The sequence below is a fragment of the Lepidochelys olivacea genome (assembly GCF_965140295.1).
Source record: "Lepidochelys olivacea isolate rLepOli2 genome assembly, chromosome: 3".
Taxonomy (NCBI): domain Eukaryota; kingdom Metazoa; phylum Chordata; order Testudines; family Cheloniidae; genus Lepidochelys; species Lepidochelys olivacea.
This window is the reverse complement of record NC_140413.1, coordinates 136,308,321-136,322,741: the sequence shown is the minus strand read 5'-3', so window position 1 is coordinate 136,322,741 and position 14,421 is coordinate 136,308,321. Positions and strand designations below refer to the sequence as shown.

At 41.9% G+C, this 14,421-nt stretch overlaps 1 protein-coding gene across 2 annotated transcripts in view; it reads right to left on the bottom strand.

The window, feature by feature from the left end:
- MTR (5-methyltetrahydrofolate-homocysteine methyltransferase) overlaps nt 1–14,421 on the bottom strand; it is a 78,391-nt gene that overhangs the window by 19,941 nt on the left and 44,029 nt on the right. For both annotated transcript variants that reach the window (XM_084622196.1, XM_084622197.1), the window contains exons 17-23: nt 13,985–14,101; nt 13,747–13,887; nt 9,382–9,471; nt 7,315–7,467; nt 6,553–6,660; nt 3,554–3,654; nt 1,784–1,851 (exon numbers count right to left, since the gene is read on the bottom strand). In XM_084622196.1, coding sequence (XP_084478322.1) covers nt 1,784–1,851; nt 3,554–3,654; nt 6,553–6,660; nt 7,315–7,467; nt 9,382–9,471; nt 13,747–13,887; nt 13,985–14,101 — 778 coding nt within the window. The remainder of the gene's footprint in view (nt 1–1,783; nt 1,852–3,553; nt 3,655–6,552; nt 6,661–7,314; nt 7,468–9,381; nt 9,472–13,746; nt 13,888–13,984; nt 14,102–14,421) is intronic.

Sequence of the window (14,421 nt, the reverse complement as noted above, 5' to 3'; positions counted from 1 at the left end):
TTGCCCAACTTTAGACATATTGGGCCTCGTTCTCAGAGTATGGAGTATACGCAGCTCCCATTGACTCCAGCTGGAGTTGGGAGGTGCCCACCAGTGGCATCTCCCAACCACCTTGAGACCTAAGGTATCTCAAGTTAGGCATTCAAGATGGAAGAACCAGATGGCAGAAACCACTTCAAATTTTGGTCAAGGTACCACAGTCTCAAAATTTAAATAAGGCTGTGATGGGGTGTATACCGCGCACACACACTGAAAGAGTTACTGTGGGCCTGAGAGGCCTGGCTGTAGCTGGAGTGTGGAACAGGCTCAGTTAAAGATGAGTCCCAGCTGAGAGGTTATAGTTTAAAGGCAGAGCATCTGGAGCAGAAAGGCACTGCAGGGAGGAGAGGCAGGAACTCTGCAGTCACTTTCTGGGACTAGAGCAGTTGTGAGGAGAGAGACCAAAGTGAGATTTGGCCCTGGGATCCTCCATTAAGTAGAAAAGTCTGTCAAGAGGCCAGGAGACACATGGAGCAGCCACCAGGGTGAAGCACGCTCCAGTGGTGAGCTCTGATAAAAGTGCAGAACCTATACTTCCAAGGAGAAAGTCTGGAAAGTGCTCAGCTGAGGAACAAAACAGAGCACCAGAGAGGGATGAACGAACAAGCTCAAAGGCGGCAGAAGTGGGCTTTTCTTTTGTACTTTTACTTTGGAATTTGATTGGGAGATTCCAGGGGAGAGTCCTGCAAATCCCTGGCCCTTAGAGAAGAGTGTGAGAATAAGGCCTCATAAAAGGCTATGGTTGGAAGAAGTCCAGAAAGGGAGCAGGGTTAGATTTGAATAGACAGACCTTGTCTGTTCGCTACAGGACCCTGGGCTGGAACCCAGAGGAGTGGGAGGGCCTAGGTTCCCTTACCAGCCACTGGAGAAGGTGGAGTGAAGCCCCTGAGAGAAAGACGTGAGGACCAGAGGGCCCAGAGTTAGGGCTGAGGACCTGATACAAGGTTTTGGACTTTGGTTTGCTGCACTTCTTGTTACCATGGAAGAGGTGGACTTAAATCATGACCTGGGCAGAGGGCTGAGTTCCAGGAAAAGAGAGCACCACCAGGCCAAAGTGATTGTTGGCCGGGAGCTTTAGAGGTGACAGAACCTGCTACACCATGCCTAGCCATGAGAGGACACACTAGTGGTGAGTGCGCCCTTTCAAAAAGGCATAAGGAGTTGGATTACTATACACACAGCCCTTGGGGACCCTCATCTACCATACTGGTGCTTTCAAACCCCCATCTGTATTCCTGCATAGTTCACGTCCTCCAAGCCACAACACATAATTTGAGAGCAACTGGGACTTGGTCCAGACAAGTAGTTCTTTATTGTCCTAGAAAGATGAATTCTGGTTTTAACATGCACTGGTTTACAAGTTCAGAATGGTTCTAGAGGCCAAGAGTTCTATTCCTAACTCTTTTTCTGACTTGTGACATATTGGAGAAATCACTTAACCTCTCCAAGCCTCAGTTTATCCATCTGTGCAATGGGTATAATAGGATTTACCATTTCACATAGGTATTATTTTGCCAAGTGTTTTGAAATTCCTGGATAAAAGGTGTCAAGTAAATACCAGATACAAATAGCAACAACAATAAAAAAAGAATAAGTACTTAAATTCTTACTTATCTACGGTAAAATCTTTACACTGCCATGCTATTCATAAGTTTCTCAAACTTTAGAAGTATGCCTCATCAGCAATATAATTCAAATGTGTTTAAAATCAAACAGCTGAAAAGTACAAATGAAATCTCTGTACCTGCTTTGTTGTCAATAGCAGCTCTCAATATCTTATCACACGGAGTCATGACTCCTAAATCGATAACTCTGTGAAAAGAAATGTAATGGTACAAGACTTCCTAAAGTTAACAAAAACAGAGCATTTTTGAATGAAGATCAAAACACTTCATTATAAACCACTGGTCCAGTACTGCAGCATTGTATTATAGAGGAAGACCACAGAAATCTGAAGGCAAAGGTGGTGGGGGGGAAGGGGGAGGTGGTCCCTTTTTGCAGGTTTATTATTCTGGAAATACTGGTGACCCTGGAGGACTTTCAGCTCCTGAACGGATTTCAGAGGATAAAGTATCGGGGAGAGGAGAGGACTGAGAAATTGCACAGTCCGACTTTTTTTAAAAAAATTTCCACATTATTTTTATTTATGTAATAAACAGGGATGGAGGGGGAAGAGATGTGAATAAACTAAACACAAATAATATGGAAAGCAGTGCTGTTTTCACATAACAATTTTGGTGGCAAACAAATGTATTTTAAACTATGATTTTGACAGTATTTAACTTCACTCATTCTTCCATTTTTTTTGTTCAAATTTGTTGAACTTTTGTTCAAACACTAATGTAGTGAAGGCTTTTAAAAAGTAGTAAGCAATAAGTTACTGATGGTAAAACATTACGGTGGTAAATTTTAAGTGTGAAGAGAGGAACAGAATAAACAAATACAAAAAACTAACATCAGGGCTCAAAAAATCCACTTGCTTTGGGCAATTGAGGCAACCTGTACCATAAACTTACGTAGAACTTATGTTTTCCTTTACAAGAAAATTAACTTTCTATTCCTTATGACTGTGTAAATAACTTTCCAAACACACTTACAGTAAACCAATACAGTGTCACCTTTCTGAATCTGCACAGGTAACTCAAGTGCCTCTGTTACTGCTCATAACTGTGCAAAGCAGCAGTAGAGCAAGGCTGACAAGCCTCTGGTCAGTTCCACAAGCTGCTATTCACAACCATGTGGGCAGCAGGAAAAGCAACAAGAATCATGTCAGTTCCATGCTGCTTTGGCAGACAAGGAGTTATTCATGGGGAAAAGAAGCCAAACAAAGGGGGAGGGAGGAGCCAAGTATCCAAGTACTCTGCTTGCTGCTGACCTCCACACCCCTTGCAACAGCTAGGATGTTCTGCATAAGGGACAAAAAAAAAAAAAAAAAAAAGGAAGTTTAATCTTCTTTCCAGTAGCTAGAAAAGGGAAGAATTTTAGATTTATAAGATGCCTATTAGCCAGAGGCTGATATGAAATACAGGTCCCTGCCCCAAGCAGTATCCTGGGACAGTACCCTGTCTGAAATCCTCGCTTTTCCTTCTTCCCAGCAACTGATAGCAGGAAGCTGGGTTTTTCATGTGGGTACTTCCCCTGGATTTTGATGGTGGGGCCTCAGTGCTAGGTGAGCCTCTCAGCTTAAATTTTAAAAAAAAAGAAATTATCAACCTTCTCAAAGACCTTCAAGTTTCAAGGGCTTGTGGCTGTGAAGAAAAAGTTGAAAAAAAGGACCTTAAAGGTTCAAAAGCAAATGGCACATAAAAGTAACCCGTTTATTTTTCTTCTAAAACCTTGTGGGTTTAAGTCAGTTTCCTGGTTCTTTTTGTTGCTGTTTTTAACTCATAGGACTAGCAATCCTGCCCCTTGCTTTTTGCCCTATTCTAGTTTCTTCTGACAACAATTTTTATTATAATTTAGAAGAGAATATTATACTGTAAAGAAAACAGGGACAAACAGCTAAGCTCATTACCTGAAATTGTTGCAGCCTAGTACCACTCCCACGATATTCTTGCCAATATCATGTACGTCTCCTTTTACAGTAGCTAGCACTATTGTGCCATGGTAAGGGTCCTGCAAGATGAACAAACATCTCAGTATTTATAATTGTGAGGAAGGCTCAATTTGTTTGTACCGCACCCAGCATAATGGGGTCTTAGTCCACGAGTGGGGTTCCTAGTGCTACTGCAACACAAATCAATATTAAATGACAATTATTAACTGAAAAGTAACTGATTTCTGAGACCGATTTAACTGGTAAAACTGTTTTAGAGCTGAACCCTATTTTGTTCAGGGTTACACAGACTTGAACTTGTGTAGTACCGCTGCTCTAAAATATAACAATTGCACTAATATTCTAGTTTAATTAGATAAAATATTTAGAACGGAGAACGACTGCTCAGAACCAAGTGCACGTTTGTGCCTCGAGGATAATTTTGATCTATTTGAATGTTGTACTGAAAGGGAAGTGAATTATGGATGGAAAGGAATTGAGGAGTAAAGTTTCACACACACCAAAAGAGTTCGAATCTTCTACAACTCAGTAATAACGGGCCAGACTCTCTAGTCCAACCTGGCTATTTTATATGACTCAAGCTGCACAAATTGGCCAGATTCGGGACATCAATGGCCAGCAGAGAATTCCCCTTAAAGATCAGAACCTACCAAGGGTGTAAACCTAGACGAGGGAGCTCCAGCGCCAGATGCACCCCCAATGCTGGCACAGAGGGCACTGCCAGTGATGTGGCAAAAGTAGAGTCCCCTATAGTGATTCTCCCTCAAGAACCGTATGTCAGTGGCATACCTTAGAGCAGTCCATAGGCTGCTATAATTCCATGTCTGGACTGGTGCAGGACAGGGAGCAGTCATAGGCTCCATGATGGCTCCCCGCTTCCCTGCATCAAGCAGAGCCCAGGCAGAGGGGAGAATATTGCATATTAAAATACAACTAGAAATATACATTTTGAGTATCTTCTCTCCTATACGGATCCAGGAACAGTCACCAGATCTCCTCCTTGGAGCCTCCGGTGCCTTTTCTGGGCTTGCTAGAACACTTTCCATTATGCATCTCCATAAATCTCAGCGTGCCTACTAATGAAGTGTTCTTTCAGCAATCACTGCTGCTCTCACTAATAAGTCTTTTTGTGAAGTGCTTGCATCTCTGATCATCTACAAATCCTTAGCTCCTCAAGGATATTGCTGTTTACTAAAATGGCTAATCTCTTAACAATACTTCTCTCTTTTAGGAGAGAGGGCATTTGAGAACACCACACCTAATGATGGTTCACTAGGAAACATCTTAGAGGAACTACAGTGATGAATTTTGCGGAGCGTTTTCTGTTGGAATACATAAAAATAAATTTAAAAATCTATTTAATCAAGTGAGTGGCGGGGGAAAACTATATGAAAGTATGATGACCTAGTAACCACTATAGACTTAGCCAGTGATGAAAGCTCTAAGGAAATAAAGACATTAAGGGGAAAGGAAGAAATAAAATCTATACTAGACAAGTACTTTATTTTAGATGTACTCTATTTAAACATGGTCATTTTGATTGCTGCAAATGAGGTGGAGTGCTCCAGTAATGGCTACGGACCCAAATTACTCTTTTTATTCTGCTACTGGCTGTGGTTGCAGACCTTTTGTCCTCTCAGTGACTGAAATGGTCCTGGAAGGAACCATGAAAAAGTGAAGTCTGTCAAGTGTGCAAACGTGCTTTCAGACGGAGGCTGCAAGGCATTCTCCTCCTGCTCAACAGCTATCTCCAGGAGCAGTATTTCCAGGGGAAGACTCTATAGCTCTCACCGAGCAGATGCTGCAGGAGGGACTGCTCAGTCTTGCTCATTTTTCTCCCACCTTCCCCATCAGAGCAGCAGTCTTACATTGAGCAGGAGCTGACTCTTTCTTAAAATCCCTCAAACTCTGTTAGCTTCCCTCTTTGGTGACACAGAGTTCACCAAATGCCACAGAGGTCACAAAGCTCACACGGGGCCCAGTCCAGATTCTTATTGGCACTGGATCAGATACAGGCAGTCACCCTAAGGAGGAATACTAGGGTGCACACAACTTAAAATAGACAGGAGTTGGTTCGGAACAGAGAGCAGCAGAAGCAAAGAATATGTTGCTGCTGCGAATGGAAGGGAAGGGAAAAAAAGTCTGCAAAATCATTCTCCAGCAGGAGAGAGAAAAATCCATGAGAGATGGCTAAGGGAGGAGAAAGAGAAAAAAAGACATGCTCTCTCTCTCCCGTTAAATTATACGGAATTTTTTTCTATTAAAGTCCTTCTTTCCAGCATTTAAAAAAAAAAAATGTTTAACCATTATTTCATGAAAGGCATAACCATGTAAAGAATGGATAGCAAATGGAAAATAAATTCTATATCAAGAGGCCTTGATGTCCGCAGCACAAAACTATAAATCCATTGAAAAGTATTCATCTAAGGAAAAGCCCAAGAAAACTTACAAATTTTAGGTTTACCATTTCTCTGGATTTCTCCTGATTTTTTAAAATTCTTTTACATTATGCTGCTGCAGAAGTTTCCATTTGCCACAACATCTGCTGCTGACAAACCGCAGAAAGCAGATCTTGCTGCAGAATTTGGATCTGACATCGCATCCAGGCCCCCGATAATTGGCAAAGCCATATGGGATTTGTCATTTTCAGTTTACCAGCGTTATTCCACAAATTCTGAAGTTCAAACTAAAAACATATACGACATTTCAGACCCAACCACAGAAGTTCTGGTGTTTGGCTTCAGGTCACAGCCATGCGGAGCCTGAGCGTGCCACGTGATTTGGACTCCTAGCCCTAATTCGTACAAGATCCACTTGGAACCACGCCTAAGTTCACACACTGAGGTGTGCCTGGCCTAGATTTCAGGTTTTTAAAACAAACAATTCATATAGATCTATAGCCCAGCTTCAGTGAAAGATAGTTTTACAGAGTTACAGCACAAGAGAGCACAACTTACCTCTTCTTCAATGCTGACGGATTTAGCTCTCTTTTCCTCTCTTTCCTTTTCCATGAAGGGAATGAGGTGGCCAACTGCCTTCTTCATAACTCGAGCAGACTTTATCACCTGAATTGACAAATGGAGGAAAGGAGTGTCAGACACAGAGAAACTACAGCCCTTCAACAGCCTGTTTTTCTAACCAGTCACAGAAAACCTGCAAACCAAAATACACATTTGCAAACACAGATCCCACTCTTGCGGCGAGCTCCATGCTGTCCAACTACTGCTCCATGCAGAGCCCCACTGAGTGCCTGGAGCTCACTGTAGGAGCAGGGCTGTGTGGCCCAATCCTGACAAGTGCTTAGTAACCACCAAACATAAATAGCTCAATGTGAGTTGAAGGAGCTCACCTCTTTTCAGGATCAGGCCCTTAAGTAAAATCCACTGAAGATGAAATTACAATGCAATGGTCAAAGAGGTGCCCACCAAGCAGCATGGAAAAGAGATGGGGAATTGAAAAGAAAGGGAAGGAAACAAAACAGAAAACCCAACAAAACCCCACCTACAAAGAAGGGTCATGTGCAATGAAAGAACAAAAAACATCATCATCTTAATAGCTACATCTACTTTTTTAGCATTTAAACATTCCACTTCCTTTGGAAAGGGAAGCTGGATAGAACCACTTATGGACACTGATTATAAGCAACAACTGGATAGATAATAGAGAGGCTAGGTTAAACTTGTGGAAATACAAGAGACAGGGATTATTCTAGTCTTTACCTGAGGCAGAAACATCTTTCCAGCACCAAAAAGATCACCAACAACTTTCATGCCATTCATCAGGGGCCCTTCAATTATGTTCAGAGTTCTGGGATATTTTTCATAGTTTAATCTTGCCTCTTCTGTGTCCTCAATGACGAATTTTTCAATGCCCTGAAAAAAAATTTACAAAATTTATATATATAAATAAAATAAAAATCCACACATATATACACACACACTCTGTGCGTGTATATGTGTGTGTGTGTGTGTGTGTTCGCTCGTGTCGGTGTTCTCCCCATAATTTTCAGAGTCCTTTTAAAAAAAATCACAAAATCAAAAATTGATCAACTTTAGACTGCTTATCTTCAAGAATGCATCATAACTATCTTTCAATTACTTTTTCTTGGACAGCCTTGCTCTCATTAAAATATGCATAAGATACGCCTGAGGGAATTCTGTGCCAAACTTAAAAGTTCTGTGCCAAAAAAATTAAAAATTATGCACACAATATTTTAAAATTCTATAAAATTCTGCAAATTGTATTTGTCAATAAATAAATGTGGCTCCAGCAGGCAGTGGGGAGCAAAGGCCACTGACTACGTTGAGGTGGGAGATCACCCTGAAGCCTGCACCTCCCCCAGTACAGACACAAAGCAGTGAGGCTGCACCTGACCCTGACTCAGTGCAAGGGCTGGCCCTGCCCCTCTGCGCCAGTTATGGGCAGGGAGGCTCAATCCAGCAGAATCCAAGTGTGGTGGGGCTTGGAGTGTGGGAATCCAGGTGTTTCCTGAGACAGAGACGTTTCTGCGTGGGGCAATATGTGGGAAAGTGGCTCAGTGGGAGATCTGGATATATAGGGGCTCGTGCAGGGGGTGCAGGGGCAATGAGACTCTACGGGGAGGGGGACAGTGGCACGTAAACCCGTCTGTCCCCCCCATGATTCACCTCTGTTTGGAGGGGGGCAATCTTCGGTGCCCCCCCCCGCCCAAAACCCTGCACCCAGGGTCATTCCCCCACCTCCCCACCCCACCCACCCACCCCCGGCTTCCCTACAGTTTTCTGCAGGGAAGCACAGGAATTCTGCAGGGTGGGGATGCATTTTCTGTGGGTGTGCAGTCACACAGAATCCCCCCAGAAGTAATAAGAACATAAGAATTGCCATACTGGATCAGATCAATGGTCCATCTAGACCAGTATTCTGTCTTCTGATAGTGGCCAGTGCCAGATGCTTCAGTGGGAATGAACAGGGCAATTTATAGAGTGATCCATCCCCTGTCATTCAGTCCCAGTTTCTGGCTCTCCAAGGTTTAGGGACACCCAGAGCATGGGGTGGCATCGCTAACCTACTTGGCTAATAGCTACTAATAGACCTATTCTCCATGAACTTATTTAATTTTTTTTAACCCAGTTATACTTTTGACATTCACAACATACCCAAGCAATGAGTTCCACAGATTGACTGTGCACTGAATGAAATACTTCCTTGTATAGGTTTTAAATCTGCTGCCTATTAAATTTATTGGGTGACCCCTAGATTGTGTTATGTGAAGGGGTAAATAACACTTCCTTATTCACTTTCTCTATGCAATTCACTATTCTTTATTTTGTATGCAATTAGTAAACTGTCTACAACAAGCATCTATCCAAACACTGACTAATCATGAAGTTACATAATTATATTTTGTGCTAACTCCCAACATAAACAAATCTTTTTAAAGAGTTTCAATGGAAACCAGTTTATGATTACATGAACGCTGCTCTTCATCGCATTTGCATCCCAAACATACCAGCATCTTTTTAACAGAAAGTGAAATGGAGTAGAAACAGAACATTAGAAGTGAAGCTGACCAGTCAATTCCCATTCACCTAGTTGAGTAAATTGCAAGTGAAAGAGTCTAAGCAGTGAAAACTAAACATGATTATTTGTTTGAAATTACTTGTGTTATTAGTAACATAGGCAAGAAAGATTATGAATTTTAAGCCAACAGTGGCCTTCTTAAGGACTATATCTTGGTAACAGCAGGTGGGCCACAGGTATGATATCTGCATACTTTGACTACGTAAAGTAACTTTATATAAATTCACCTTGACAAGTGAGTATTCCAGCCTTTCCTCCACAGTGCTATCCCGCCATTCATCAGTCTGTACCATTTTCTTTCCTCCTTGGGCATGAGTCTAAAATGGATTGAGAGAGAATTGGAGTCAGTGGGAATTTGACTGGGTACAGGACACAGTCATAACCTCAGAATCTGGTCTTTTATTTTTCTAGGAATCAGAATTTAAAACTTCACACACATCCCACACTAAACGTTTTTAGGCCTTTGAAAGTAGTATTGTTTATACAAGTACACAAAGCACTATGCGTCTGATGCTCTACTGATAAATAAAACTGACACCCTCTGAAAAGCATGTTGTAATGAAGATGTAGACACAAAAAAAAGACTTTAACACTACCACCACTAATAAGACATGCTGAAAGTACTCAACTTTAGGTTTCTACTTCGGAATGTAATTTAAATGGATCCCAGGCCAGCCCACTGCACAATTCATTTTAAAATCCTAAATAATTAATTTGGCATTAGTTCAGTTCTGCTGGAGTAGAGTTTATGTTACGCCACATTCCGGATTACTTTTGAATTAAAAGACATCCAGAACTATTTCATGCTGGGAAGTTTCATCAGTACAAAATAGCCAACATACACTTTCTTTCTCTCATTTCAGGCTTTAGTCCCATAGCAGGATTTGTTCTTAAATACACAAATATCCACCAGAAAGGTACATGGTTGAGGAAACAGAAGATCATTACATCCATCAGTGCATTTGGTTCAAGTCAGTTTGCTTTCTGCAAACTGTTCCCATGGTGCATTTTGAAAGAGAAAAATTGCCCTAAACACTCCCACATTTCATTGACTTCTGATTGTCTCATCCCATTGCTTTGGATGTTTATTATCAGCCTTTTAAAGGTAGGACCATGTATTTGTATTGAGCTCAACTGACTTTAAAGTTTCTGCAGAGCTACCAAGCCTTACACCACTTTATTCTCTTCTCCCATAAACCTTCTGATCTTGTTCTACCCTCTTCATGAAATGGCCCTCAACCCTTTTGGATGATCCACAGAGGAAACTAGATTGGATCTCATCTATAGAAAGAATAAAGTCAGCTGGAGCCAAAGTGTTCTCCTTAATGCCTTGTCTACACCAGAAACTTGGAAGCATTTTTCTGCCCCAGTGTTACCTACAGTGGTAGCTGTAATGTACACAGCAAGCAGGTGTTCTCTCTGTGTCAACTTCCCCTGCAGATAGCACAGTAGCTGGGTCAAAAACAGAGATAACTGAGAGGCCAGATGAGGATGGCACATTTATATGGATATAAAGGTGCCTGAGGGAAGCGAGACTCCAATTTGCAGAGGGATGAAACAGAGAAGAGAACGTTTAAATAACCAGTGGCCAGTGTAAGTCAGAGTAAGAGGAGACTAGAAAATCACATGTTGCTGTAAATGAGATCCAGGATACAGGCAACAATGATTATAGATTGGTGAAGGCTATGGGAGTCAAGCACAGAGAGGATGAGTACATCATGGAGGCCATCACTCACCCTGAAATCCCCAGTACAGAGAAACTTGGCAGAAGAGACATTAACAAGAAGTCAAATAAAAGAGGGAGGCAGGGTGGATAAGATTTTTGAAAGGGAAGTGGTAAACTAGAGAGAGTTTAAACAGTAGAAGGAGAAATGGGGTTGGATGGATGAAAAAGGAGAAAAAAAGTAATAATCTTGTGCTGGGCCTCTGGCCATGCATTTCAGTAATGGGATCAATTTTACTCACAATTATGTAGCATGTAATTAATGTATAGAATTTGCTGCTGCGCGGGGGGGGGGGAAGCCCACACTATGAATGGATTTTTACAGTAGGATAATTCTGGACACAAAGGATGGAAAACCATCTTCACTAAGGATGGAAACACTCCCATTGACTTCAATGGAGCCAAGATTTCACCCTAAGAATATTGCAGCTATGCAAGAGATGAATGAATCTCATGTTTCAGGTGCAACCTGATCCCGCAGGGGAGGTGGGACTGACAAAGAGGAAATCTCCACCCCCGCTACACACCCCCAGTGTGCAGCACTGGACGACTGGCAAGGTGCATTGCTACAGGCAGGGGAGGTGGAGGGAGGCTGCCTCACTCTGAAGCGCTGTTGGAGGCAGGATACCAAAGATGGACTTAGTCTGATCTGGTGTTGCAGTTTCCACGCTCACTGCATGTTAGCACTGTAAGGATTTCTACAGTTGACATGAAGGAATAAAGAAAATATGTAGGCTTACAGGGTGCAGCATCCAGTAACAGTTAAATACTCTCTGCAGAGCAGAAATCAAAGCAATTACACATGCCACACCAAATCAGTGAAACACACATATGAAATACATTTTTGAAGGGTGAAATTCATTCCAATGCACAGGGCCTGCACAAGGCCTTATATACCACTGAAGACTCAGGGAAGGGCTTTAGTGGTATAGTACACACAGTCCTGCATGGTTCCCCTGCATAAGGCTGATCTCACCCAAAAGCTTTACTGAAGCACAATACAAAGCTCTAAGAAAGTGCCATACAAAACCCCCAAGCCAAAGTTCCTATCTCCAGTGCAGGCCACATTTCAAAGCTGTCAGTTGTGGATTTTCTACAGATCCCCTACTGGAATTTTATGTTAAATTTTCATTCAGGTTTTAGGGATGTGCTGAATAGATAAATTCTCTCTTTTTGGTAAAGAGCATGGGACTGTTCCAACTTCTGCAATAAAAACATCTACCCTGAGAACTGGGTAGAGAGTCCAATATCTGATACAGTAACAATTCACATACTGAGACTGTATTTTTCCATGCTCTTAAGATTTACCAGAAGAAAGAGCTCATCTGCTTTACCCAACCATGTTACTGCTTTTCATGCTCTATTTGCATTCAAAGTCTGCCTCTTGCAGAAACACTTACGTGGTCCCTCTTGAGGGCTGTTGAATAGGATTGATTGGGCTATTAATTCCCTTTAACATTAAGGGACACCACCATAAATTAAGACATTTAGCCTACTGGACAGAGATATTTCTGGTTTAAAATAATCCCCTTTGGTTCTTCCACCACCACCACTTCGGGCCAAATTTACAAAAGGTATTTAGATGTCTAACTCACGTAGGTGCTTAGTGAGATTTTCCAAAGCATCTATTTGAATTTTTAGGTTCCAGAATATCTTTGTTAACCTGGCTTTTAAACTATTTTATTTTTCACACCCTTTGGCTCTTCTATTTCACTGTAATGCTCTAGTTGTTTTTTTATTCCTCCCTGCAACTGCAGATACCATAAATATCCACAGTTTACCATCACATCCAGGAAAGAATTTGTAAATCAACTGGTATTAAAAGAATAAAAGCATTGTACAAAACAACCTTAGTAATAGTATTAAGTCTTACATAAAGTGTGTGCTATGAGGACGAGGGATGACATGGATAGAAAAAAGTTTTCCTGTTATTTATTTTAAATTTACTGCCCTTGTTATTATACAGGCATGGACATAGTTGTGTCCTACAGGCCAAACACAATCCATGCATTTCAATAACACATCCTATAGTCCCCCTCATCTTTAATAAGGGGTGTGGCCTGCAGTCATTCGAAATAGCTCTTCAGTCTGGTTTACGATTATTCTACAATGTGCCTAGTAACTTACTTGGAAATCCACAGGAGGGTTGACACCAGTTTCAATGGGACCAGAATTTCACTTTAAGTCTATAGGGTTGTTAATCTGGCACCTTTCATATTCCTTTAGATAGGTACTTACATGGTCCCTATCACCAGTCTCTCACAAATGCATCGATTAACATAACACCCCTGTGGGGTCGGATAGTTTTAGCTGCCTTTTACAGATGGGGAGATGAGAAAGAGAGGGAGATTAAATGACGTGTCCAAGAACACACAGGAACTCTGGCACAGCTGGCACCTGAATGCAAATCTGAGTCCCACTAGAATGCCTTTACCACCGGATCACCTTTCAGGCACACACAAAATGCTCTCTGTCCTCCAAAAAGACATGTAGGGGCTGGAGTTGCAAAAGAAAGAGCCCTCTTCACTTCCTGGGATGATCCCAGCCCCTAGTGCAATATGAAATTCTGCTCCAGAGGCAAAACAGTCTCAACAGAAGGTACGTTTGCCACATGCTCTCCTTAGGAGTCAGAAGGACTCTGATTTGGTAGGCACCTTCAGGGCATGATGTAAGCGTATTCAATTTGGTTCAGTTTTTTTCCCCATTTGCTTTTAATAACGGAGCTGCTTACACCAACTGGGCACCTTCTACTACTCCCTGTCAGAGGCTACATAAATGTGTGTTTTAATCTTACCTGGTGTGTCAGCACTTAGATGCAACAGCCTAGGTTCTGTAAAAAGGTTAACAATGACATAACACTGAAAGTTACCTGGGCATAATGTAAAAGCTTCTCTGTTGCATCTGGGTCTTTATTCCAAATCAGATTCTCACACAGCTGTAGAAGTTCCTTGTGAATATCATCATACACTGGAAGATTCCCTGCATTCACTATCCCCATGTCCATGCCGTACTGAGAGTACAGAAAAAAAGATCAGCAGCAATATCCATAAAACCTCACACCACATATCTGTGGAGCACAAATAATGTACTCGGAAAGCACATCATACCTTAATTGCATGATACAGGAAAACTCCATGCATTGCTTCTCGAATGGCTTCCATCCCCCGGAAGGAGAAGGACAGATTGGAAAGGCCTCCACTTATTTTAGCTCCTGGCAGTGTTTCCTAGCAACAGGATCAAAATATCAGCATGGTCAAACTTTACAGAAATGATTCCTAAAGAGGTGTTGGAGAGGATCTAATGATCCACAAAGAACTTGTTCCAGGTCTGTGCGGTGTTGGCAAGTCATATGATGATAGTGCCTCCCTTCCTCTCCTTGGTTCCAACTGCTTCTACAGTTATCCAGGCTCTTCCTTGCAGAGAAGAACTTGAATATCTGTAGAAGAAGCTGGAAACAGAAAAAGGAAGAACCAACCTAGCAATACATAAGCAACTTGTGTGGTTCCCAAAGGGATGACGGGCTATCATGAATGGGATCATGACT